General features: G+C 34.4%; 1 protein-coding gene across 1 annotated transcript in view; it reads right to left on the reverse strand.

Annotated features, from left to right (window-relative positions):
• SPIDR (scaffold protein involved in DNA repair) overlaps positions 1–26,431 on the reverse strand; it is a 538,726-nt gene that overhangs the window by 200,202 nt on the left and 312,093 nt on the right. Inside the window, exons 9-10 of the mRNA XM_031946429.1 lie at positions 13,623–13,833; positions 11,691–11,962 (exon numbers count right to left, since the gene is read on the reverse strand). Coding sequence (XP_031802289.1) covers positions 11,691–11,962; positions 13,623–13,833 — 483 coding nt within the window. The remainder of the gene's footprint in view (positions 1–11,690; positions 11,963–13,622; positions 13,834–26,431) is intronic.

Below are 26,431 nucleotides of genomic sequence, written 5' to 3' on the forward strand. Positions count from 1 at the left end.
CAAAAAATAAAAATCTTACAATCTTTTTGGTATTATATGTAAAATATCCCAATTCATTAAGATGAAGAAATTTCAACTACAGAATACAAACTGCTTGTAGATAGACAGCTTCACTTTTGTTTTGGTTTCTTGAATGGTTACAGCAGAGCCTAACACCTGGTAGATGCCAAATAAATGTGTGTTGAGTAGAATGGGGAATGGTTAGAGAATAGATAAAATATTTAGAACCAGGAGTATGTGTAGCGATTAGACTGTTGATTTTGGAGAGAAAAAGATGTGGAACCAAATGCTGGTTTAGATACCTCCTCCCTTTGACCCTCTCAACAAATCATTTTAATCTGTCAGCCCACATAAAATGTGGGATTTTCAAGGTTGCCTTTCATGCTAAATCTGTGAGTGTAAAGTATGAGGGTCTTTACAGAACATCCCTGGTTCTGAGTACCAGATTAAGAATACATAACACCATGATATAAGACTACTAGATTTACAATCCATTTTAATGGACCTATGTTCAAATGCTTGTTCTGCCACTTAGTACATCTATGTGACTTTGACAAGGCTACCTAACCTAGAAAGGTCTCCCCTATCTCAATGAGGGAGACCAAACTAGACAATGTCTAAGGTCCCTTCCAACTCCAATAAATTTAGGATTCTATGATCCATTATTGGAACATCGAAAATTGGTCTCTACCACTGTCATTGGGTTATCTACTTGTGTTTGTACAACTGTAGGTGTTTGTTGCTCCATATCACTCTCAGGCCTACAAATTTAATTCTGTTTAAATCTCTCTGTACTTGACATTTTGCCAAGTAGGTACTTAGTAAATGTTGATGAACTGCAAATTTAGGAGTTGCCACTTGATTTTTTTTTAAAAGCATATGTTTTAAAATGAAAAAGGATACAGATTACTGTTTATTCTGGAAGGTTTATTTTTAAAAAGCATGTGAGCATCTTCCAAAACAATTGGCAAAATGTTTTCACTGTGGTCTCACTTTGTTCTGTATACAGTATGACATTCTTCTTCCTTCTTCCCCGCTACACAAGTATATCTAAACAGAACATTTAATTGATCTAAATTACATTATATTTGATATTAGTGGCCTCTTTTTTTCCCCAAGTAGAAGATAAACAGGAAACAGATAATTCAAGTGATTTAAACAGCAGCTGATTGCATGTTAAAAATGCTTCTTATCTCCATTTCAGGTTTTAATTGTATACACAGAAATGGGTTTTCAATATTTATGTAAAACTACTTCAAAATTTAAAATATATTTTAAAATTCCTGAAGTGGTTAAAAATGTTCACAATGTACTCTAAGCAGAAAAAAAAAAGAATGACAGTCTTGGAGGAGTCTTTTTGTTTCCTAAACAGAACAATACTTTTACTTCAGGGCTTGTTTCTTATTAAGACTATATCAAATAGTAAAACAGGAATATGAAGTGCAAAGAGAAAATGAACTCTGCCTAAGGAGAGTTTAGGGCATTTTTTTTTTCCTCGCATGAAATGGAACACATGATGACTATTAAATTGTATTTCCTTTTCCTTTCACTGTCAGATTTTTTTTCCCCACAAATGACTGTCATTATTAGTGTCTGAGAGATATTTTTTATATCAGTGATACTACTATTTGTCCTAATTCATAACCTCTATATGCTAGGAGGAGGAGTCAAAAGTGAGAGACCCATACCATCCTATGTAAGCTACCTAGTATATATTATATATATTCTACTATTATAGGTTATGTTCTGGATATAATGAGGAAGAAGGTACTGGTATTTGGGAAGGGTAATAATTATGCAATTGTTCCTCCAAATATCTCAAACAGAGAGAAAGTTGAGTTATTTTAAGAAGAAACCCAAAGCATTCATTCCTAGTATGGTAGAAAGAATAACAGACTCAGAATAAAGAATAAAATGGTTTAGAACCCCATTAAACTGTAAGTTCTTTGAGGGCAAGGGCTATCTTTTGCCTCTTATTGTATTTCCAGAGATTAGTACAATGCCTGGCACATAGTAAATCTTAATAAATGTTTACTGAATAAGACTGCTATAAATTGTCCCAATGTGTTCCTAGGCAAGTTATTTGAATTACTCTGAATCTCAACTACAATACGAGTTGGAGTAGATTATTTTATAAAATTTGATATAGTGAGAAAATCCTATAATTCTATGATTCTTTCACCAAGTTCCATGACCCTAGGCAATTAAAAACAAAATAAAATCAAACCAGTGGATACTGACAGAAAGTGGCTGATAACATATTTTTTGCTGTCTTAGTAATTCTCTCATCTCTCTGCCATGTAATAGAAGATATATTTCATCACTGATTCTCTGGAATGTTTCATTTTTATACTTTATTTTAGTCACTGTCTATCCTGACTGGTTATTTAATCAGTAATGTCTTATAAATAGGGTTCCTTCCTACCTACTTACAGAATTGTGAATGACTTAACCTATAATAATGCTTGGAGAAAGCAAAAATTTTCCATCAATTTCCAAAAGTTTCCCCAATTTTTTTTTAAGTGACAGGACAGAGTGTTTCTTATTGCTAAAATCTGGACTACCTTTTGAATATTTCACAGATCGCAGAACATGATCTTTTGATTTGCCATGTCCGATTCTGAACAAGGAAGATGGCTCAGTATCCAATTGATCTATTTTAATTTCAAGGTTGGCAAACTAGGTATCTGGCTTAGGGAGATAAGCTCTTCCTTATCTTGAGAAAGGAATATTTTTAGTTACTGCATAGAGAAAATTACTGTGAATAATGCTTAAGCTGACTATAGCTCAGGTATAACTGTAGCAAAATGCAAAGTTAATATTAACATTTCATGGGAAATTTTTTTGTTCAGTGAGACAACCATCAAGATGTCCCCTAGCAAAAACAACCTATACTGTGACTGATATAAGATTTCTCTTTTGTAAGCTGAGACATATGCTGACACATTTTATAAAAAACTCATGAGCAGTAAAAGTTTTTCTGAGGTAGAAAAATGTCTTGGAGTAAAAGCAGAAGATAAGAAGGATTTGAGAAAACTTAAACCCATGTTGAACATCAAAAGAAAAGACTTCAAGCTTCCTATAAAGGTGAAGGTGAAGAAAAAAAAATAAATAAACATCCCAGAGGAACAATAAGAGAACTTATCTTTTCCTTCAAGGCAGAGAGATGGGAGAATACAAGGATGGTAAATGATGGCCATAAGCCAAGGCCTCTATATCTGTTGTTATAAAACTATTTTCTGGGGAAATGAAGTCCACTTTTTTGTATTTGACATAAAAAAAAAAAAAAAACTAATGCATTTTATTAAGCTCTTTTGTTTTTATATACTTGAATAATTTCCCATCTCATCTGCAGGCTGAATCTTCCTTTGTAAGAAAGAAAACAAAGTAAGCTAAACCAGAAGAAATAAGAGAAAGTGATATCCTAGTAGATGGGAGCATCTCTCTGCCATGAGGGAGAAGATATTTCACTAATGCTTCTCTGGGATATTTCAGCTTTGGGATGTGTGTGTGTGTGTGTGTTTTCTAGTATTCGGAGTTCCTACTTATTTTTAGTGATTTTTTTCCCCCATTTACTTTGTTGCCATCTGACTATATATATTTGTTTGCCTGATTCAGCTTATTTCAATTTCTATTCATTAACACAAAATTTCCCATGTTTCGCCATATTCTTTACATCCATATTCATCTATGTGTACTACACAAGATTGTTCAAGTATCTATAAACACCTTACTTTTTTTCAGGCATCTCCCTATTAGAGGACATTCAATTTGTTTTTAGTACTTTGCTATTACAAAAAGAGCTGCTACAGATATTAATATTTATATGGGAACTATTTTTTTCTTTTTAAGCTCCTCAAGATATTGTTCACTGGTGGGGATAGATAAGCTTGGGTAACCTTTCTCAGCCTCCGTTTCTGGAGATCTACTCTCCTCACTGGTGACTCCTTTTCAAATACCACTTTAGGCAAGACTGCAGATATTTTTTTCCTCAGTTAACCCTCTGCTTTCTCTGGATGCCACCTCTCCCTCAAATGCCAAATAGCTCCTGTAATTCCTCTCTTTTTCTCCCTCCTTGCTGCTATTTTCCAGAATCCTTACATATGTTGATTTCTCACATTAGGATATTCAGGGTAAATATATCTTGTTTGAATGTATTTATATTCCCAGCATTTAGCCCAGTATACCTGATATACAATTGATTAATAAATGCTCTATCAACTATTTATGTCTCATATTCCTTATTTGTAAAATGTGGAGGGGTACTTTTTGATCTCAAAGATCCCTTTCAGCTCTAAATATATAATTCTGCTATCTTTCTCAAACAATATGAAGATACGGTCTGTGAAGAATGATTATTTACAAAAATCTGTTTTCTTATTTTTTCATCAAAGATGTCTTCTTTGCCTTGTAATAATTTATTTTTTAGAAAAGCAAAATACATGTATGTATGAAACAATTAAAAGTAACCTTTATATTTTATTGAAAAGAATATGGTTGTCTTCCTTTTTTTTTAAGCTTTTATTTGTTGCAATTAATCATTTGTGAAACATAAGTAAGAGACCTAACATTATTGAACAGTTTTATTTTATATCCTTTATGGGGATTGAATGGAAATTCTCAGGGCATGAGAGCTCATCTGTGTAGGAAGTTCTTAGGTAAGCACACTCCCTCTGCCAATAGGGATTTGCACTTATTCTGCAATTTAAAGAGCCTTAGAAAGTAACTTATAACACCACAAGGTTAAGGGATTTCCACAGGCTCACAGAGCCAGCAAATACTGGGGCTGCATGTGAATACAGATTTCATGACTCCAAGTTCTGTTCTCTATCCACCAGGCCTTGTTGTCTCCTTTCATAGCATGTAATTTAATTAGTGAAACCAGGTGTTCTTAACTTTTTTCATGTCATAGACTCCTTGGAGTCTATGGACCTCTATTCAGAACAGTGTTTTTAAAGGCATTTTAAAAATACATAGGATTACCCCCCTCCCAAAATCTATTTTGTTGAAATACCCACACATATAAGTTCGAGGATCCCAGGTTAAGAATCCTTGTTTCTTAAAAAGAGGTTAGATCTTTTCCATATAGCAGCATGGGGTTTTAGACATAATTGAGAATCATCATCAGATCTGGGTCCTAAAAGCCTAATTTTTTTTTTTTTTTTTTTTTTTTTTTTTGCTGAGGCTTAACCCCAACTTAACCCCAAGTGACTTGCCCAGGATCACACAGCTAGGAAGTGTTAAGTGTCTGAGACCAGAGTTGAATTCAGGTCCTCCTGACTTCAGGGCTGGTGCTCTATCCACTGCTCCACCTAGTTGCCCTATAAAAGCCTAAGTATTAAAAATTTTCAGAGTTTATGGCTCTGGGATTTGTCTAAGGCCAAATATCCTTTAAATGTGCTCTTACACCAACTTACATTTCTCAGCTCTTTATACTTTACAAAATACTTTCAAATCCATTATCTTATTTGGTCCTCATAATAGTTCTATGAAGTAGACAGAGCAGATGTTAATCCCATTTTACAGTTGAAGAAATTTAGAGTCAAGAAATATTAAATGATTTATTCAAAGTCACATTGCCAGCAAGTGGGCAGAAGTGGAATAAGAATCCAGACCTTCTGCCTGCAGTAATTTTTTGTATGTGTGCATATTTTGTGCTGCATCAATTTTTTTTTAATGAATGCCCTAACTTATTTTCCTTAAGGAAAAGTACTTCTGTGTTTCCCAAAGCTCCCAGAAACACCTACCCCTCAAATGAATAGAGTTAGCTATTAGTCAAAAAACATCTGAGATCTTTCTCCTTAATGTTCACTTGTGACAGGTTATAAGCTCATTGACTGTTCTTCTCTCACATTACTATAAATCTCTTTTATTTTTTGATTTTTCCCCTGCTTAGTCCTTTACCAACAAGATCTTCTTGCCAGCACATGCATTAATATGTGTTCCAAGTTTCTTATTCAAAGCATTCAGGGTTCCACATTGGCAGTGATTCACCATGCTTTAGGTCTCAACTCTCACACATGCTTTTAACAAGTAAAACAGGTACCGTGGAAGGGACTGGAAGGCTAGCCTTGGATACTGAGCTTGGTTTTGATTACTCACAAAACAAACAGCAGAAGCAACAATGAAGCTAGTTTCATCACGCTATCTTGCCAGTGTGACTCAGCCTCAGCTCTCCACCTCCACTGAATATGTGGTTTGCCTACTCAGGTAAAGTAGGTTTCACAAAGGAAGCTCATTTTCCAGCTTAGTACATGCGCACATGTTAAAAACTTAACATTACACGTCATTCAAAACTTCTATTTGATCCATTCCTATCCCAGAAAATCACAATGAAGCAAGGCAGCAAGGTGATTTATGAGACCAAGAAGCAGATATTTATCTCTCTCTGGGAACTGACAACTTTAAAAACTAATTCAAATAGTAGGCCCTTAAAAATGTTTGTTCATTGACTGATCAATCATACATATTTCAAATTGACAAAAATGTTGCCCTAGGATTTCAAATGCAGGATATTTTTTCTTCTAGAATTCAAACAACTTCAGAAATTCAGAGGACCACAAGAATGCCAAAATAAAGCATTAACAGCCTGCAGCATTGCCAACTGGGCTGTGATTCAGGAGTCCCAATTACCTAACCTCAGACTGGATTGTCTGGTTTGGGGTGCCTTTTGTTGTCCCCTGAGTACTCCAGGGGTTGGCTCCAGCTTCTGTTTCATGTGCCAAAGATCCATGGTTGCACCATACCAAGATCTAGTCCCTATATCCGGCACATGTCTATTGAACTAAACTGAATGCCTAAGCACTGGTTAAAAGTGGAAAGATGTTATAAATAATATTTTTCCTCTATTGGTGTAGCCTTTAATCTCATCACAATTTATTAATTAAGGAAAGATCTTCTATCTCAGTAAAACTGTATTGAGCCATTTTCTACAGACAAGTATTTACTGGTCATCCACTGTGTTCAAGATGTTCACCTATGCAACAAATAAACATTTTTTATAGTGCCCAGATAGCATACCAAGGGATGATCAGAGGCAATAATGCCAATTCAAATTATACTTTTAAGTTTTCAGTACTCATTTATTTGTATCAATTTTAGCTTACATCAGCCTAAAAGTACCTCCTTTTCCCAAAATCTGCCAATCTGATTATAGTTATCTGAACAAAATGGGGAAATAGCTACAAGATATATAAGAAATAGGCCGTGATGGTGGTGGTGATGAAAATAGCCCAGCACACCAGGAAAAAGGCTTGAGATCCTTAGCACATTTTGTGGCTGATAATAACAGTTAACATTTACATAGCCCTTAAAAGTTTGCAAAGTACTTTACATACCTTATCTTACTTGGTCCTCAAGAAAACCCTATAGATAAGAAATGAAGACCATTGTCTGAAATCACTTTAGGGGTTAGAGATTGGCCTTTGATTTCATTGAAATAGGCAACTTCCCATAAGAATATTCTCTTTACCAAAGAAAACTGACAACTTTTCTGTAATTGAGAATCTCAAGAGAATTTTTAAAGCATTCAAAAGTTAAATAATTTGCCAGGTAATATAGACAGTAAAAATGTGCATATAGATACACACACACACACACACACACACACACACACATGCAGGCAGGAGTTACATATTTCTTGCTCTAAGGCCAGTTCTCTATCAATTATATCACGCTGTCATAATCTAAGGTCATATTCTTTCAAAACAAGATTTAAGGTAAGACTTAAAAGATATAATTTAGTTTAATTTTTTTTTCTTTTAAAAATGTATTTATTTTATTCTGGACTTAAGAAATAAAACAAACATTTTCATAACACAGAATAGGAAAAAAAATTCTATATGCACCCAATACTATAGCACGTAAATTTTTAAAAGTCAAATGCACTATAGGGGAAACAGATAGTAATACTATAACACTCGAAGGCTTTAATCTTTTCCTCTCAGAATTAGATAAATCTAACCAAAAAATAAATAAGAAAAAAGGAAATGGATAGAATTTTAGATAAACTAGATATCTTTAAATCAGGTAGAAACACATTTATAAAGAAGAGATCTAAACAGAGTTTAAAATAGAGTTAGAGCATTATACTTCAACTGATGCAAAAAAAAAAGTTAGCAAACAATTTCAAAGTTAAAGCTAAGACAGAATTAAACAGAGTAACTTCATTTTGATAAAAGGTACCATGGATAATGATGCAATATTAATATTTGATTTCATTTTCACAGGGAACTACTTATTGCATACCATTGGCTTCTTGTTTCCAGGCTTTTCTTCTTCTGGTCAGGATAGAAGCAAAAAGAGGAAGGAACTTTCTTCTTCAATCTTCCCCTCTTACTCTGATGGTATCATCATGAGGGCACTTTTAAATGGATTTTGTAGGCCCTACCAAAGTTTTAATCACTTACTCATTAATTTTTTGTATTATTTGTACTTTCAAAAAGGATGTGAGTTGATTTGCAGTGGTTAAAAAAAAAAAAGATAATTAAAAATAAAGTATAGGAGAAAAACCATGGTAAAAAAGGGGATTGGGGGATTTTTGCATCTGGGATGAGTTATGTACTGTAGCTGAACAATGATTTAAGCTCTGAGCTTTCTAACTAATAGAGTAAAAAAAGGAAACACATTGGCTTAAACAGGTCACATTGTTTAATAAAAGAAAGCATCCTAAGTTGCTCTGAAGAGAGAAACATTTTCCTGGCACTTAACTGTAGGAGAAATTATTCACATAAATCTTCATATACGGAAGCAACATAATGGACTAGGTCTTAAACTATAGTTTTAGAAGAGATGCAGAAACCATTTCTACATAAACATTTTTTATGATGACCCCCTATAAAAACAGAAAATCTTATATTATGTTATTGGACTAAAGGAATTTCTGCAGGAAGTTATTATAATATATTCTATACATGGAATTTTCTAATGATCTAACTACATACAAGGATGAAGCTATGACAAGATTTCTTAATCTGCATTCTACAGAACTCTGGAGTTCCATAAAAGATAACTAGGGACTTCTACGAGAAAATTGTGATGCTGGTGATATTCCTACCTCCCTCTAAATATTAAATTATGCATGAATTTAAATTAAGTCTGAATCAAAAAGTGTTTCTTACACACAACATTTTTCCAATGGTCACAAAAAAGCTTCTTTTATAATATTTTGCTCCAATATTTTTCCCTACCTCTGATGGGGGAAATTGTTCTCCTTGACTTTTGGGGTGAGCTCTGGAGCTCTCCTCTGACAGAGACCCACCTTTCAAGGCAGTTAAATGGTTTCATTACGATTAGCCCAGGACTACTCCTTACTTAGCTAGAATTTAAATGGTCTCATTCAGTTGGAGATCTGGATCTGATATAACTTAAGTGGTCTCATTCAACTGGAAATCTAGGCCCGGAGGCAATGACAATATTGAAGGAATCTTATTCAATAGAAACCCTAGTCTCAGATTTCTTATGAAAAAAACAATTTTAAACTCATATTTTTGCAGAAGTCAGGAGTAGGAATTATGCTTTGCCAAGGGACCTCTCCTCTTGACACAGCTGCCTACCAGGATTCATGCCTGTTGTGAAGACATTCTCTTCTCAGTGATAACCTTTTGTTATTCCTCTGCCAGGATCTCTTGCCACTCAGAAGTCTGTCTTAGCAAAGCTGGCTTCTCAGCCGAAAACAAACTTCCCTTTTCCAAGTCAGACTTTTTGGGTTCGTGAATTCTTTCACGTTGGACCTGCATCTCCGACCAAAGAGCAGATTCCCACAACTCTCTGTACTGCCATTAACCACATCAGTTGGGTATTTAAAGCTATTGATTATGTGGCTCTAAACTGCCTTCTTTCACATGTTTTTCTTAACATGCTCTGTATTTCAGCAGTGCAGCTATGCTGAACTACTTAGCTGCACCCCATTCTCTCATATCTGTATATTCATTCAGATTGTCTCTTATGCTGGATATCACTCTTATGTCTAACTTTCTAAATTCTTCTTTTCTTTCAAGGATCATTTCAGGTGCTACTGGCTCCATGAAAACTCCCAGGGTCTCTTTTAATGAAAGCACTCTCTCCTCACAATTATCTCTTTAGCCCCCAGATTCATCAAATCAGGTACTGAATGCAGTGATCTCAAAGTTTTTTTCCAGCTCACTATATATGAGCCTATAATCATATGGTTGTTATCTTTCATCAGAAGGAGCCTAAGAGATTTTAAGCATTCTAGCAAAGCTACCTTAGCTACTACCATTGGCCAGGACTGGAGAAATTAGGAAGCAATAATTATTATACTTATTACTTACACATACTACAAGCAAGTACTTGATTTTTTAGTAAAATGGGGGTGATGTGGTTAATGGCAGTGCAGAAAGTTGTGAGAATCCCCTCTTTGGTCAGAGATGTAGCCTCAACATGAAAGAATTCATGAACCCGAAAAATCTGACTGGCAAAAGGGAAGTTTATTGTCAGCTGAGAAGCCAGCTTTGCTAGGAAGACAGACTTCTGAGTGGCAAGAGGTCCTGGCAGGGAAATAACAAAAGATTATCACTGAGAAGTTTTATGAGCCAGAATTCTGAACTTGAAACAAAGGATGCTTACAAGGTACTAAGTGGAATTGATGAAACAATGGTTATCAAGTTTAGCATGGTTAGGTATGATAGATTTAATCTGACAACAAATAATGACTTCCTAAAGATATGATTGGTTTATACTAGTGTGGAGCATATAAGCAGGGACTGAGAGCTACAGAAGACAAGCGTACTAGAAGCTCTCGGAGCCAAGGAGACAGAAATTCATTTCACCTTCAGTCAGGCTCCTGGTGGCTGGCCTGGCCTCCTGCACTTCCCCCTAAGAGCAAACCAGACTGAAAGGCTCTCCAGAAAGCTGCCCAGCATCAGGCAAGGAGACAATAACACCTGGCTGTCTTTTGGTGATTACTGAGCTGAAACGAAGGCTTTCCAGAGACCCCAAGAAAACCGAACCAGAGAACGTTCCAGAGAAAAGAATGTCTTCACAGAGGGCAGGAGTCCTGGTGGGCAGCTGTGCCAAGAGGAGAGGTCCTTTGGCAGAAGCACAATTCCTACTTCAGACTTCTGCAAAGATATGGAGTTTAGAATTGTCTTTTTATAAGAAATCTGAGACTGGGGTTTTGCTGCCCCCAGGCCTAGATTTCCAGTTGAATGAGATCACTTACATTTGAGCTGCTTAGCTCAGGGAGTGGTCCTGGGCTAATCTTAATGAAACCAGTTAACTGACCTGAAGGGTGGGTCTCTGTCACAAGAGAGCTCCAGAGCTCACCCCAAAAGTCAAGGACAGTTTCAGGGTTTGCCCCTCTCCCCACCTCACAACTAAGGAGATTGTATTTTATCCTATAAACAATACAGAGACATTGAAAAAAAGAATGCATAAACTGTCTTAAAAAGTATAAACCACAATTACAAAAATCTTATTTATCAAAAATAACCTATCTAAATGCACCAGGTTCAATTTATAATTGTGTGGCCCTTCAGATGGACTTGGCTTACCAAAATAATTATTAATTAATTTACTTTTCCAACTCATATAAACTGTAAGGTTCCTGGGACTAACTCAACATTGGCTCCAAAGAGATGGGATGAGAAACAAGACTTTACAGTTCCTTTGCATTAAAAGAAATACCTAGATGATGGAACCAGAATGCCAAGGTTCTTCGGATAACTCACCGAGTATTGTGCTGGTCTGGATTTCTCAATGGGCCAGCCAAATGGGCAGAGTTGTTTCCTTGTTGATATCTGGAGACATCTCTTGCAGGAAGATAATATACTCTCTGCACCACCACCTGGACCTGTACTCCTTTCCACCTGGCTGTTCCCTGGCTTTCGACAACATCCAGAAGGGAGTCACTTATGGAGAGCTGCGCTGGAATGTTCCGTTTTGTTTCTTGGAGGTCATGAAGTCCCCCTATCCTACTTGTAGTAACAGTAGTGCACATCACCTGGCAAAGACATTGAAGAGAAATAACTGAGATTTAACTTATTAGCATTCTCATCATCAACAATCATTCAGCAAGCTTATTTAAGATCTTAATATGGGCCAAGTCCTATATTAATAAAAATAAAATAGTCCCTGTCCTCAAGGAGGTTATATTTATCATTGTTATACTTAGACAAATTCCAAGTTGTCTGCATTATTTTTTTGAAGGATAAAGTGATTTAAAAGGTATTTCTCAAACAGAGTACATCCCTAGTAACTTAATGGCTCTATGTTCAATCAAGAAAACTATTTAATACTAAAGACATCATGGAACACAATGGTCTCCAAGAAAGAATGGTTGTTTTGGATTCTACTACTTCAACTATTAATATTTGGGGCAGCTATTACAAACAAAAAGAACAGAGAGAACACTGAGTGGTATAACCTATTATATTATTATTATTATTTCCCTAGATATTCTTATCTTTTAGTTCTCCCTGAGATTAAGCCTTGTGAGCTTTAATTCACTCAGTTTCGGAACCACAAGCCTGGGGCTATTTTGCACTGATTGCAGAATCATTCAGTGAAAAGTTAGATCTATTGCATAAATTAATAAAAATCAAAATTAATAAAATAATCAAGATTAATAAACTAAAAGCCAATTAAATGATAAAATGTTAATGTATCCAGATCCAGACAAAATGACATTTCACATTTCATCTGAATTTTTCCTTTGCCAACAAAGTATTCCAACTCATCTCACTCTATCTATTAAACTCAGATAATAGTGAGCAAATCAATACTATCTCAGATTCTAGAAAGAATATGTCAGCTAACTCTGCTCTGGCCCCTCACAGCATCCTTATTTCTTCCCTTCTCCATGAATTACTTCCTTGTATGTTTTTTCTCTCCCAATTAAAATGCATATTCTTCAAGGGGCAGGGACTGTCTTAATTTTGTAAATGTATCTCCTATGCTTGTTGCATAATAAATACTTAAGTTCTTTTAATTCAATCAAATAATGTTTTTAATTTTCATATTATGTAAATAAAATATTAATATATACCTCTCCATCATAACCATCTCCCTCTCAATACTTCCTTGACAATGGAGTTTACTGCTCAAATGTTCTACCTGACTTTTGGCAAAACTGCTGAACCAAAACTCTGAAAGCATTTCTTCACAAATATTTCGCGATTCACTCTAATTCCATTTCTTCTGATTTCAGCATACAGTTCAAAATCCAACCAGAAAAACCAAAAAAGTAGTGAATTATGAGTTTAGACCCACTTAAAGGACAATAGTAGTTTTCAGAAGGAAACTGAAACCAAACTCTTGGTGCATTTTAAGATTCCCTAAAACAGGGCTGACAAATGGACCAGGGAATTTAGCATTAATTTAAAAAAAAAATAGCTTAACTTTTACATAATTGATGAAATCAGTAAAACATAATTCAATCAGAATAATATATGGAGATTAAAATGATAGGAATGGAACACAACTGAACACTAAGTTCTTGAATGGATCAAAGATCCTTCTTCCATACAGTGAAAAACAATAAAATTCCCCAATATATTTTGCTATTTATTTAGAGAGGGACAAAAGATATCAATAAATGGCTTACAGAATTTTCTCACCAACACTGAGACAAAGATTTATTTCCTAATCCAACAAGAATTTACCTGATGTCCTTTGGATTCCTGAGCAATATCATTTATTTGGCTTTTAAATCTAAACACCTGAGCCAAAGAAATGGTTTTTCTTTTTATAGGCAACATCCCCAGACAGTGCATTTTATCAGGTTTTTCTGAATCTTCTTTGACAAAGACTTTCTGGCAAAAATATGTGTTCATAATAATAGGAGTGCTTTTATCATGAAGAAGTAGTTTATACCTGCATAAAAAGAGATAAGATAATTATTTATGTGTCTGACAAAATTATTTATGTATTTGTAATTTGCATATATATGTATGTATATTGCTCAAAACAGTATAAGAAGATCACTTAATGGCAACTTAAAAATCAGCCTAAAATCAACAAAGTTGACAGCTCTCACAATAATTATTTCAATGGATACCTCTTAAGCTGATGTTTTAAGGTTAGATGCATTAAAAAAAATTTACATTAAAGTGCCTAGCTTAGGGAACTAAGTGCTCACAAGTGAAACTCTACATTTACATAGGGTACATTCAATTTAGCAGTTATCTCATACAATTTCTTGTTGACTCACATCTCCACCCTGAGTTTCTCATGGGATTAGAACTGGGATTGTTTTGTCTCCATTTATTATTTTCCCTGGAAGCATTCAAATTTGGCTCCTGTCAAAGTCTTTAAAGAAAAAAATTATCTTCAATTCTCATGCAAATGCTCAAGCAACATCACATCAAAGATAGGGTAGGTTTCTATACTTTCACAAGAATAACAAAGTATAAGGGACTGGCACACAAACCTCTAAGAAGTTATAGCCACTTTTCTTTTACTCTTTTGAGTCTTTCCCTAGGGATTTACACAGTATTCTCAACTTTAGTAATACTTTATAGTTGAGGTCCACTCCCTATCACCTTGAGTAAAAAATCTTGGGGTTGCTACAAAATTAGCAATGTCTTTCCTCTCTACTGGTCCAAGAAAACCTCTATTGGGTTTAAAGTCTTGGGTCCAAAAACTACTTTTATTGTACCATCATTGCTGCTAATTTCTTTTCCTACACTTCTGGTTTGGCCTAGGATCTTCTCACTGTCCAGCCATTGCTTTCATCTGCTAACATTTCCAGAGCCATAGAGTTTCCTGGTGGGCCCAGAAGATGCTCAGGTTCTCTCTTTGGGAAACATACTCCAAGTGTCTAAATCCTCTCCCCATTCTATCTTTGACTGTCTTTCGCTCCCCCCCCCCCCCATCTCTGTTTCTTTTTTAAAGGTCAAAGACAAATGTACAAATACAGTATTAACTTATTTCAACAATGACAAGGTATTATCTGATTGATAAACATCCCTGAAATTTTTTCATCAAGGTGGGTTTTATCCAGTGATTGCAGAAGATTACTTAGAGAAACCATCAAAAAAACAAGAACAAAGGCTTCATCCATGGAAGCCTAGGTAATGAAGAGTTAACTTAAACAAAAGGTTAAATTTGTCAAGGGAAGCTTACAATTCATTAAGAAGAAACAAGAGAGATTCCAGAGGGGCTTTACCAGGGCCCTCTTACTCATGCTTTCTACACTTAGATTTCCTTGTTATTTTCCTAATGAGGAAAAGCAAAGTAGATCTCTTTTACATACTTAGAATTAGCCTTTGGTAGGGTAAAAGCCAGCCTATAGCCTTAAAATGCCCTCGGGAAGAAAAGCTTTAAAATAGACTCCCACTTACCGAGATTAACAAGGATAAATCTTTTGTTCTAATACTCAAGATTTCCCTTTGACAAAACATCAACTAGCCAAGAATGGAATAAATGCATATTCAAAATGCAACCTCCAAGCCTTTATAAGAAAGGAGCCCAGAAATTTTAAAAATAACCACAGATTTTTACAGAATGTCAAACCCATTTTTTGCCACAGTTAGCAAACTGATAAACACCCGAAGGGGGAATACTTGGTCTCCTTTGTAGGAGTATTCCATTCAGTGAAATCTCATTCAAGAGTTTGGAAGTACCACAGACCCCAGCCTCTGCCTCTAGAGTCAGGAAGACCTGAGTTCAAATTCAGTCTCAGAAACTTAGTAATTATGCAACCCTAGGCAAATCAAATCAGCTTCAGTTTCCTCAACTGTAAAATGGAAATAATAGCAACTATCCTTCCAAGATTGCTTTGAAGATCAAATGAGATGATATTTGTAAAGTGCTTAACAGAGTTCCAGTACATAGTACTTAATAAATGTTTCCTTCCTTCTCATCTAGCTCTTTATACTCTTGAGTTTTTAACCTGGAATTTGTGAACTTTTTTTTAATATATTGGTAATTATAATATAATTTGTTTCTTCTATAATCCTGATATTTTCTTTTAAGCATTTAAAAATATTATCTTAAGAGGGGATCTATAAGTTTTATCAGGCTATCAAAGGGATCTATGACTCAAAAAAAAAAAAAAGTTAAGAATCCATTTCTTACAGGTTCTGAATTATAATTCCCAGAAAGAGAGGTCTTAACCACTCATCCCATCTATTGCTCTTCCCATATAATGATTATCCCTCTTGTGATGCTTTGGGTAAATGTTACTAAAAGACTTATGAGGTTGCTTCACATTTCCAGACTAATTTCTAAATTGATTATAAAATGATGGAGCAGGGTTAATCCTCAATGTCCTATCTCTATTCCCACTGACTATTGTATCTCTTATAAAGTTAATAGGAATAATTTTCTATTCTTTGTTTTAGTTATATTTGAAGCACACACCCATTTCAACCACTGTGAATATCTGATTCTAGTGTTAAGCATTAGCTCCCACTGTGAGTGATTACATCCCACTGCCTGTTGCTATGAGAATAATTTTCACTTTTATGCAAGATTTTTTTCCCAGCACATAAATTTATACTACTAAATAAGACAGTGGGCACATTGCCTGGGCAGCATAAAGTTACATATTTTGGATTCATTATTTTTTTTGGGAGAAGGTGAAGATATGATGAGAAGCCAGGATACTGAATTTCACAGAAATATTGAAGATTTCTTTATGGCACTTCTTTATAATTATATATATATATATATATATATATATATATATATATATATATATATATATATATATATATTCAAAAACAGGTTGTAAGTTTTATGTCAACTTTATGTGCCCAAAGAAATTGGGTTAATTATGGTTGCTATAACACTGTTTGGTTCTTGAAAGCAAGGACCTCATCTAATCAAATATATATAAATACTATGTCTAATACATGTAGCATTAGTACATAGTATAGTACTGTAGTCTAGAGCTAGATGCTCTCTTTAATAAATATTAATACTGGGAATTTTGATGAACAGGGATTAGGGACAATTTACAAAAGAATGAAAGGGAGTAAAACTATACTAGTAGGAGCCCTCAACTTTGCCCACACAGAACTAGATAAATCTAATCAAAAATAAACAGAAAGAAGTTAAGGAGATGAATAAAATTTTAGAAAAGAATGAGAGAAGAGACTTACAGGAACTGATGCTAAGTAAAATGAGCAGAACCAGGAGATCATTATATACTTCAACAACAATACTATATGATGATCAATTCTGATGGACATGGCTCTCTTCAACAGTGAGATGAACCAAATCAGTTCCATTTGTTCAATAATGGAAAGAACCAGCTACACCTAGTGAAAGAACTCTGGGAAATGAGTGTGAACCACAACATAGCATTTCCACTCCCTCTGTTTTTGTCTGCTTGCATTTTTTATTTCCTTCTCAGGTTAATTTTATCTTATTCCTAAGTCTGATTTTTCTTGTGCAGCAATAACTGTATGGATATGTATGCATATATTGCATTTAACATGTTTAACATGTATTGGTCTACCTGCCATAAAGGGAGGGGGGGGGGGAAGGAAGGGAAAAGTTGGAACAGAAGGTTTTGCAAGTGTCATTGCTGAAAAATTACCCATGCATATATCTTGTAAATAAAAAGCAATAATAATAACAATAAAAAAAGAAAACTCCAAATGGGGTCATGAATAGATACAATTAAAAAATGACTGAACAACATTATAAAAAAACAAAAAAAAATTTATTGGAAATAGAAGTATCATAAGGTAGGAAAGAATCTTCTGGTTTTTAAAAAAATTCTGGCAGTGTATACAATACTCAAAATTCTTAGCCCTTCACCTCTGCAAAGAAAAATAAAGGAAATGTCTTCTCATATATCTTAATCAGGGCCAAGCTTAATTATTATAATTCCTCGGCATCTGACTTTTATTGTTTTGTTGTCATAAAATTCCTTTAATCTATGTTGTTGTGGTCTTTGTGTTTCAATATTTATTTTGTTCTATTCACTTTATATAGTGCAATCCATATTTTCATGATTCTTAATGTTTGTTATATTTTTTATTTATTAATAAAACATTACATTCATATATCAAAATGTGATTATCCATATCTCATTCAAAGAACATCTACCTAGTTTCCATTCCTTACTACCAATAAAATTTCTTCTAAAAATACAAAAAATAAAATAAAAAGAGAAAAACCCTCTGAAAGAGGGGTGAAAATAGTTTAGTGTGAACAAAGGAGAGCGTAGAATAATGATGAATTGAAGGGAATGGAATGGAATGAAGGGAAAGTTGAGAATAATTTCCAAAGACAAACAGATCTAGAAACATAGATAGAACTACTGAGGGAAAGAGTGGTAGATTTTGAATCAAAGGACTTGGGCTTAAATTCGAACTCTGACATTTATTACAATCAACAAACTTACTGTGTCTAGTGCATATTCTGTAATAGACACTGTAATAGTCATGGAAAATACAAACTCACAAAAAGAAATAATTTGTATTCACAAAGAGCCTATATTTTATCAGGAAAATATTATATATAATTATGAGCAGAATAAATGAAAAAGAAATATAAGGCAATTAGGAATGGAGAGCATGAAACATTGAAGGAAAGGAAGGGGGACCAAGAATTGATTTCTCATATTAAGTAGTTTAAGAAATGGATTCAATGAGATGGAAGTGAGGAAGAAATGCATTTTAGGAATAAGACATGGTCAGGGAAAGGCCAGAGAAATTCAGGAGTGTTTTGTGTAGAAAATATAGAGACGACCAGTTTGTCTAGAACATATGAGTGCAGGAATATAATAAAAGCCAATAATGACTGATATATATTGATATATATATATATATATATATGTATGTCCAATAATTACATATATGTATATTTAAATCTAATTTGATCCTCACAACAATACTGTGAGAAAGCGTCTATTCTCTTTCTACCTCCATTTTACAGATGAAAAAATGAAAGTTATGTTCAGGGTCACATAGTTAATAAATATTCAAACTATGATTTGAACTCAGCTTTGATTCCAATTCTTGTGTTCTATTAAAACAAACCACCTCTCAAGAATAGAGAAAGGAAGCAATGAAGTTGGAAAGAAAGGTTGACATCATGTTGTAAAAATGGGTTTATATTAGATCCTAAATAAAACAGTGAGTTGAGTAGGGACATAGTTAGCCTTGTGTTTAAGAAAAAATAACCTGAGGAGTTATGATGGACTGGAATGATTCAAGAAGCCCAGTTAGGAGGCTATTGCAATAGTCTAGTCAACAGGTTATAAGGGTCTGAACTAAGGTGTTGAGTATGAGTAGACATAAAAGGCCTGATGTAAGAGATGTTGCAGAGATAGAATTGGCAAGATTTGGCTACTCATAGGATAAGTGGGGTAAGTGAATCAAAGATAACACTGAGTTTGCAAATCTGGGGGGGCTGGGCAGATGGCAGTACTGAAAAAGAAATACAGAAACTGAGAATAGGGTTGGATTTGAAAGGGAGGGAGGGGGAAATGATGAGTTCATTTTTGGACATGTTGAATTTGAGATGGAATGCTGGGCTGTGGGTGGTGAACTTTGGCCAATAAGTCTCAGAATTATCTATCTATCTATCTATCTATCTATCTATCTATCTATCTATCTTTTTATCTATCTATCTATCCTAATGATGAGATCTGGTGAGATTAACAAGAGATAACATAGGATCAGTCCTAGATGAAGACCTGAATGATATGATAGCTCTTACATAGATGAATATACAGAAGAGACTGAGAAAGAACAATCAGTAAGGAAATGGGAGAACCATGACAGAATCATGTCACAAAAATCTAGAGATGAGTATTTGTTACACAGAAGTGAAGAAGAATCAAAACTGGATTGAAGTAGCCAATTGAGAGATCATGTCATTATGATTAGATCTAGAATGAGAAGGTATGTGTAAGTAAATGCTTTGTGAGCTAGAATCATTCTAGATTGCTACTTTTCCTCCATTATTATGTACCTTATATTATCACTATTTGTGTAACTGCTGAATCCATCCTAGATGAGTAAGGTCCCCTAGCTCTCTCGGCATAGGGACTGCCATAAAAAAATCTTTCTAATCAAATGGTCTTTTCCCAATTCTAATCCTTATTTCTCTGCAACCTCTGATGCCACTGATCATAGTTTTCTTGGTACTCTCTTCTCTTTAAGGTATTCACTGCTCTTCATTCTCTTCCTACCTTTCAGACAATTCTTTTGCATTTTTGTGTATTTTGGGAATGTTCTATCTTCTATCTTTAAAGGAAAGCCTTTTGGACCCTAGCCATCCTTTAAAGCACAATTAAAATGTAGCCTCCTCTGATCTCCCTTTTGGTAATTATTTCCTCACTTTCAGGCCTCAGAAAGCATTTTATTAATATCACTCTTAGTACTTATCATACATTACTTTGTATTATAGCAACTATATTAAACCTACTTTTTCATGAGAGTAGGAGGATTAAAAAGCTAGATCAATATCTCATTTACCTTTAGCCCACTTCTCAGTGCATAAACATCAATAATGTAAGTATCTATGAGTGATCTCATTGTATCCCAATAAGCAGGGATTTCTTCCATTTAATAAAAGAGAAAACCCCTTTCATAAGTACCTCAGTACTATTTCACAAGCTGCTGTGGGCAAAAGAATTCATCACTTGATGGCCAGTTCTCTGATAATGAGTATCCCTGAATTTTAAGGCAGATCTATTAGGGCTTATACTTGAAATCTTTTTAGTTTGGCAGGAGGTACTGCTGACCTTTAGCTATTCATTTAAAAGATGTTTAACATCTTTTTGTAAATTAAACTTATTAACGAATGTGTTATTTATGTAGAATTTTTATTCAGATTTCCTTTCTGTTCTTCACATGCCTTTCAATAGAAGATTTCACTTTCAAAATGAATTTGGTTCCAAAACAATTTAAAATATTCTTGATCAAATCATAACTCAAAATTCCATCATTCCATGACAACATGAAATAGAATGCTGAGCTGACTGTGTTTCTATCAATCATTAAATATATATTATTACTTTTAAGTTGTATTTTTCATTTAAAACTCAAAGAGTGCAGAGTTGGCTGAGAGGCAGTTAATAAAAGCAAACAGCACATGAATATTTTAAATTTCATCAAAATATAGAATAAAATCTGATGAATTTATGATGAGTAATGTAATTTTTCAATTAAATTCGTATCACTTGGCAGCAATACATACATTTGTATTTGGCCAAAGCAATATCTTGCCTTGGCAATGAAGTTTTAACTGAACCAAGTTCAGAAGCTACTTAAGGACTCTTCATAAATCCTTGGGGACTCTTCATGTTAACAAAGGTGATATAAGACATTTGCAAAAAGAGCAGGCTTTCAGAAATAAATGACATACCTGCAAACTATAAATCTAGCCTTCTTTCACTAATTTATCAAGATCAGTTGTTAGTAACATAAAACAATAACTTAGCACTCGCAAATGAACTGTGATATCTAGAGACTCTCCAAATACTGACTGAATAATTTTCATTTTACCATCAAAGGCATTGATTAAAGTGTTAATGCTCAGCCAATGTTACTAACACTGCTTAAAAGAAGGGAAAACATTTGGCAAGTCCAGGGAAGTTGGAACCAGAATTGGGAAGCTGCTTGTTTCTTCTATTCTAAAAACTGGGTCACACTTCACCATGGAGATCCCAAGGGGACTTGTTTAAGCCCTCTATTATAAAAAACACACAAGCAACATGTCTGTCAGATAATTAAATCCAGTTAAACACCAGGAATTCAACTTAACCAGGGAAAAGACCAATCAGATTAATGGGCCATTTGCAAAGAAATGTAATTGTTTTGCATTTTAGAATTGTTTTTGTCAGGAAAAAAAAATGGTAGTTTAAGTCCATATTTCTCTTGAATTATATAAATATTCAACTCATTAATGCCAGGAAGAATGTTTCTGTGGTTATGCAGTGAAGTCACACTTTAAGTCTTATGTATAACTTTCAGTCTCTGGGTGAGGGAACACAAATTAGTAGAAATAACACTGGATCCGTGGTAAGTGGGACCTGAATTAGAATCCCAAGTTCTACTTTTTACTATCTCCGTATCTATTCCTGGACAAGCTGCTTAATTTCTCTGCACCTCAGTTTCTTCATAAGTAAAATTAAGTTATTAGGCTTATCTTTGAGGTCCATTCCAGTTCTTCAGTCTTAAGATGCTGTCTTCTAAAACCTAAAAGATGCAGCATGATATGAAGTAACAAGGGTTCTAGACTTGGAGACAGGAATATCTTGCTCTAACTTTTGTCCTGAACAAAGTTTGTGTGAGCATAGATGAATTAAAATATGTCTGGGTCTATTTCTTCATCTGTAAAATGGGGATAATACATAAAATCAACTATTTCATAAAGTGGTTATAAGGTTCAAATGAGATAATGCATTAAAGTGCTTTTCATACTTTCAACAGACATAGGAGAAGAATTATTTTTATCATCCCATGTAATTATCAAAATGTAGGAAAATCCCTCAAGATTCTGTCTTGGAGCTGTTTCTGGTCTCCTTCTGGACTATCTTGTTTAGTGATCTCAGTGACTCCCATTGGACATAGTCTTTTCTTTGCAGATGATTCCCAGATCTAGACATCCAGTCCTAATTTCTCTCCTGAGCTTCAGTCTCAAATTAGCAATTGCGCTTTTGATAGCTTGATCTGGATATCTGATAGGCATCTAAAACTCAATAGAACCCATTATCTTATAATCTTAAATGCATACACAGATACATATATACACTTACAAAACACTTTTTGCTCTTCCCAATTTTCTTGTTACTATTGAGGGACTACCGTCTTTCTGGCCACCCAGGCTTCTAACCTTCATGTCATCCTTGATTCCTTACTCATATATTCAATTTCTCATTTCTATCTGCACATCTCTCATATATGACATGTTCTCTTAATCCATACAACAACCCTTCTTGTATAGGTCCTCATCATATGGATAGTTATGTGGAAAAGTGGAGAGAGTACCACGCCTGGAAAAAGGAAAAATTGACTTCATATCAGGCCTCAGACACTTATTACCAGTGTGACTCTAGAAATCTCACTTTGCCTCAGTTTTCTCATCTATGTAATGTAATAATGTGATGATTTCTACCTCCCAGGCTGTTTTGAGAATCAAATGAGATCGTAAAATACTTAGCACAGTGCCTGGCACATGGTAAGAGCTAGATAAATATAAGCTCTTAATACTATGATTATTATGACTATTATTATCTACTGAAATAGATTTTCAATGATCTCCCTCAAATGTCTACAATATTCTAATCAATCGTTTTCTAAAGAATAGTTCTAACTATGTCACTCCTTACCTAGCCAGTGCCTCTTTTCGATTCCTTCCAGGATCACATATTAAGTCCTTTGTCATTTGAAGCCTTTCACAACCTAGTCCCTTCTTTTTTCCCTTCCAGTTTTCTTATATGTTAATGTCCAAAACCAAGTTTTACAATCTTTTGCATTAAACTCAATACTGCCAACTTCCCCGTTTCTGATGGAGACATCATCAATCTTCCAGTCACTCAGATTCTCAGTCTAGGAACCATCCTTGTCCTTTTATTTTCATTAACCTCACATAACCAACTGGTTGCTGTCTTATCAATTTCATCTCCATATTACCTCTTGAATTCATCCCCTTCTCTCTACTTATCCTGCAACTTCTGGAATTCAGGCCATCATCACCACTAGCCTCTAAATGGTTTTCCTGCGATGGACGTCTCCAAACCATCCATTATAACTACCAAAATTATGATCTTCAAGCTCACAACTAACCTGTCACTTGACTATTCAGTAAGCTCTGATATCTGTATATCACATACAGGATCGACTATGGCATTTAAAAGCCTTCCCAACCTGCCAGTCTTATCAAATAGTCTACTTCACATACTCTTCAGGGTAGCCAAACCAGACTACCTTCTGTTGTCCACATTTGACATTTTACTTTCTTGACAGTTTTGTCTCATGTGCTTTCTTTCACATTTACTTCAAGAAAAACTTAGATCCCTTCGAGGCCTATTTAAAAGTTTACCTGTTATAAGAAGCCTTTCCTAATTTCCTCAGTTTATGGCACCTCCCTAACTCCAACTCCAATTCCTCCTTCCTGCCTCCACTAACTATGGTCTAGAAATTACATTTATTTTTAATATTTTATTTACTTCTTGCATTTACTTTTCCAGATATACATCATATCTCTCTCTCTCTCCCTCTCTCTCCCAGCAAACTGCAAGCCTGCTGGGAGCAAGGACTAAATCTTTTTTATACCTAACAAAGTGAAACTAATTAATACTTACTGAATGAAATAAAACCCAATTAGAAAGGGGCTATTTGCCACATCAATTCTCTGATTTTTCTTCACCTACTTTCACCTCTTTCTTACATGTATACAAACATACATCATCTCTCCCCTTGACCATGCCATTTATTCAGGTAATCATCCTGTCTCCTAAAAAGAGAAGTCAATATGTATTTCTATTTTCTCACTATCCCATAAACTCCACAGTCCATTTAAAAGCTGACTTCTGAAGCCTGTACTAAAACTTCTCTGTGGTCACCAATGATTCTTCCTTGTCTAGTCCATTCCATTGATCTCTCTATTTTTTAATGAATGCCAGATGGCTGTGATGATTACTACTTTATAATATAGTTTGAAGTCTGGAAGTGCTAGTCCCCTCTCATCCTTCTTTTCATCACTTCCCTTGATATTCTATATCTTTTGTTCTTCTAAATGAATTCCACAATTATTTTGTCAAGTTCCATAAAGTTCTCATTGGTAATTTGATTGCTATAGCATTAAAATGCAAATTAATTTTGGTAGTATTGTAATTTTTATTGTATTGGTACAGTCTAACTATGAGTACTGAATATTCCTCCAGCTATTTAAATTGTTCTTTATTTCTTCAAGGAAGACTTTGCAATTGAATTTATGAAAGTTTCTTATGTGCTATGGTAGGTCAATTCTCAGAAATTTCATGCATTTTGTATTTATTTGGAATATGATTTCCCTTTCTATTACTGCTTTTTATGTTTTGTTATTTTATCTATATTTGTCTATATTAAAGTTTATCACTAATATTGATTTGTTGTGTATAGTTCTTTTTGGCATACTATAGTCTCCTTGTTTAGCTCTATTTTTTGAGTGCTTGTTTTTGTTTTATCAAACATGATTATATTTCTGCTTTCTAAAAATTTGCTTGATACAGTAATTTTTTCCCTTATCCCCTCACTTTTAGTTTATGTATGTCTTCATTTTCAAAATGTGTTTCTCATAAAAATAGACAGTTGACTATCCAACTTGTCACTCTTTTTTTCATTTTATTGCATGGTTAATCTATTCACGTTTTGAATTATGAGTTAGGTTTAAATTTTCTTTTATCCCCAATTTTTTAAAGTTATGTTTTTTTCCCTCTTATTCTGTAAATACAATATTATGTTCCTTCAGTTAGTTTATCTTTTGTTAAGGTAGTCCTATCCTCACTGGCTTTCTTCCCGTCTACCCTCTCATTTGATACCCCTTTCCCTTTGGATTTTAATTATTAGTTCCTTTTTCTTTTCCTGCTTTTACCTGGTTATATAATATCCCTTCCCTCTATTTCCTCTCAGTTTGCCAAATAGATTCTTCTCTTCCTCCTCCCCTGAAATTAGTTTTATTCGTTAGTTTTTACTAAATTTCATTTTTTGTGCTTCTTTCAAATATCATTTCCTTTACTTTTCAATATCCATCCTCTTTTTTTTCCTACTGTAGGACCTAGTTCTCTGATTTATGGCCCCTATAATTATGTCTCTTTTCTCTCTATTCATCATGCAATCGCTTCCAATTCCAGGTTTTACAGTTTGAATGGTTTCTGCCATTGCTTTGTAGGCTTGCCCAGTGGATTCCCCTTTTCCATTGTATCTCATTCCCAGAGTAAAGCTGATTATTGCAGGAATCAAAGAGGATACCACTCCACAGTAGGGCCCTTCCCCAAATATGTCCTTGATTATACAGCCCATCACATGAACATACACCCTGTCTATTTGCCTCCTCCCCACCATTTATCTCAAAATCTACATCCTGAGGCCATCCTCTCCCACTTCCCTAGATGCCAGTTGTTCCCAGGAGTTCTGCCTCCCTTCCTCTCAATGTAGGATGAATAGACTTCTTAATATTAAATCACTTAGGCTACAGTCTACACAAATTTTCCATATTCCTTCACAGAGACTAGAACTAAAAGAAGTGAGTAGAAATGTGGATTTATACTCACATAGGGATTATATAAAATAATCTGTAGGGTGTCTTCCATGCAGAGATTCTATGATTCTCTGAAAACAGCATTTAAGAGAAGGAAATAGATTGTCTTAAATATCTATTTGGGAATTCAATGTATTAGAATTTTATAATTCATATAAGTAATTTGAAATGTTAGCCACAAATATATATGGTGTTGTAAATGATATTGTGGGTTATTGATCTAAATGATAGCACATTTACATGGTTGGAACTAAAAGTATGT

Source organism: Sarcophilus harrisii, chromosome 1 (assembly GCF_902635505.1).
Source record: "Sarcophilus harrisii chromosome 1, mSarHar1.11, whole genome shotgun sequence".
Lineage (NCBI taxonomy): Eukaryota > Metazoa > Chordata > Mammalia > Dasyuromorphia > Dasyuridae > Sarcophilus > Sarcophilus harrisii.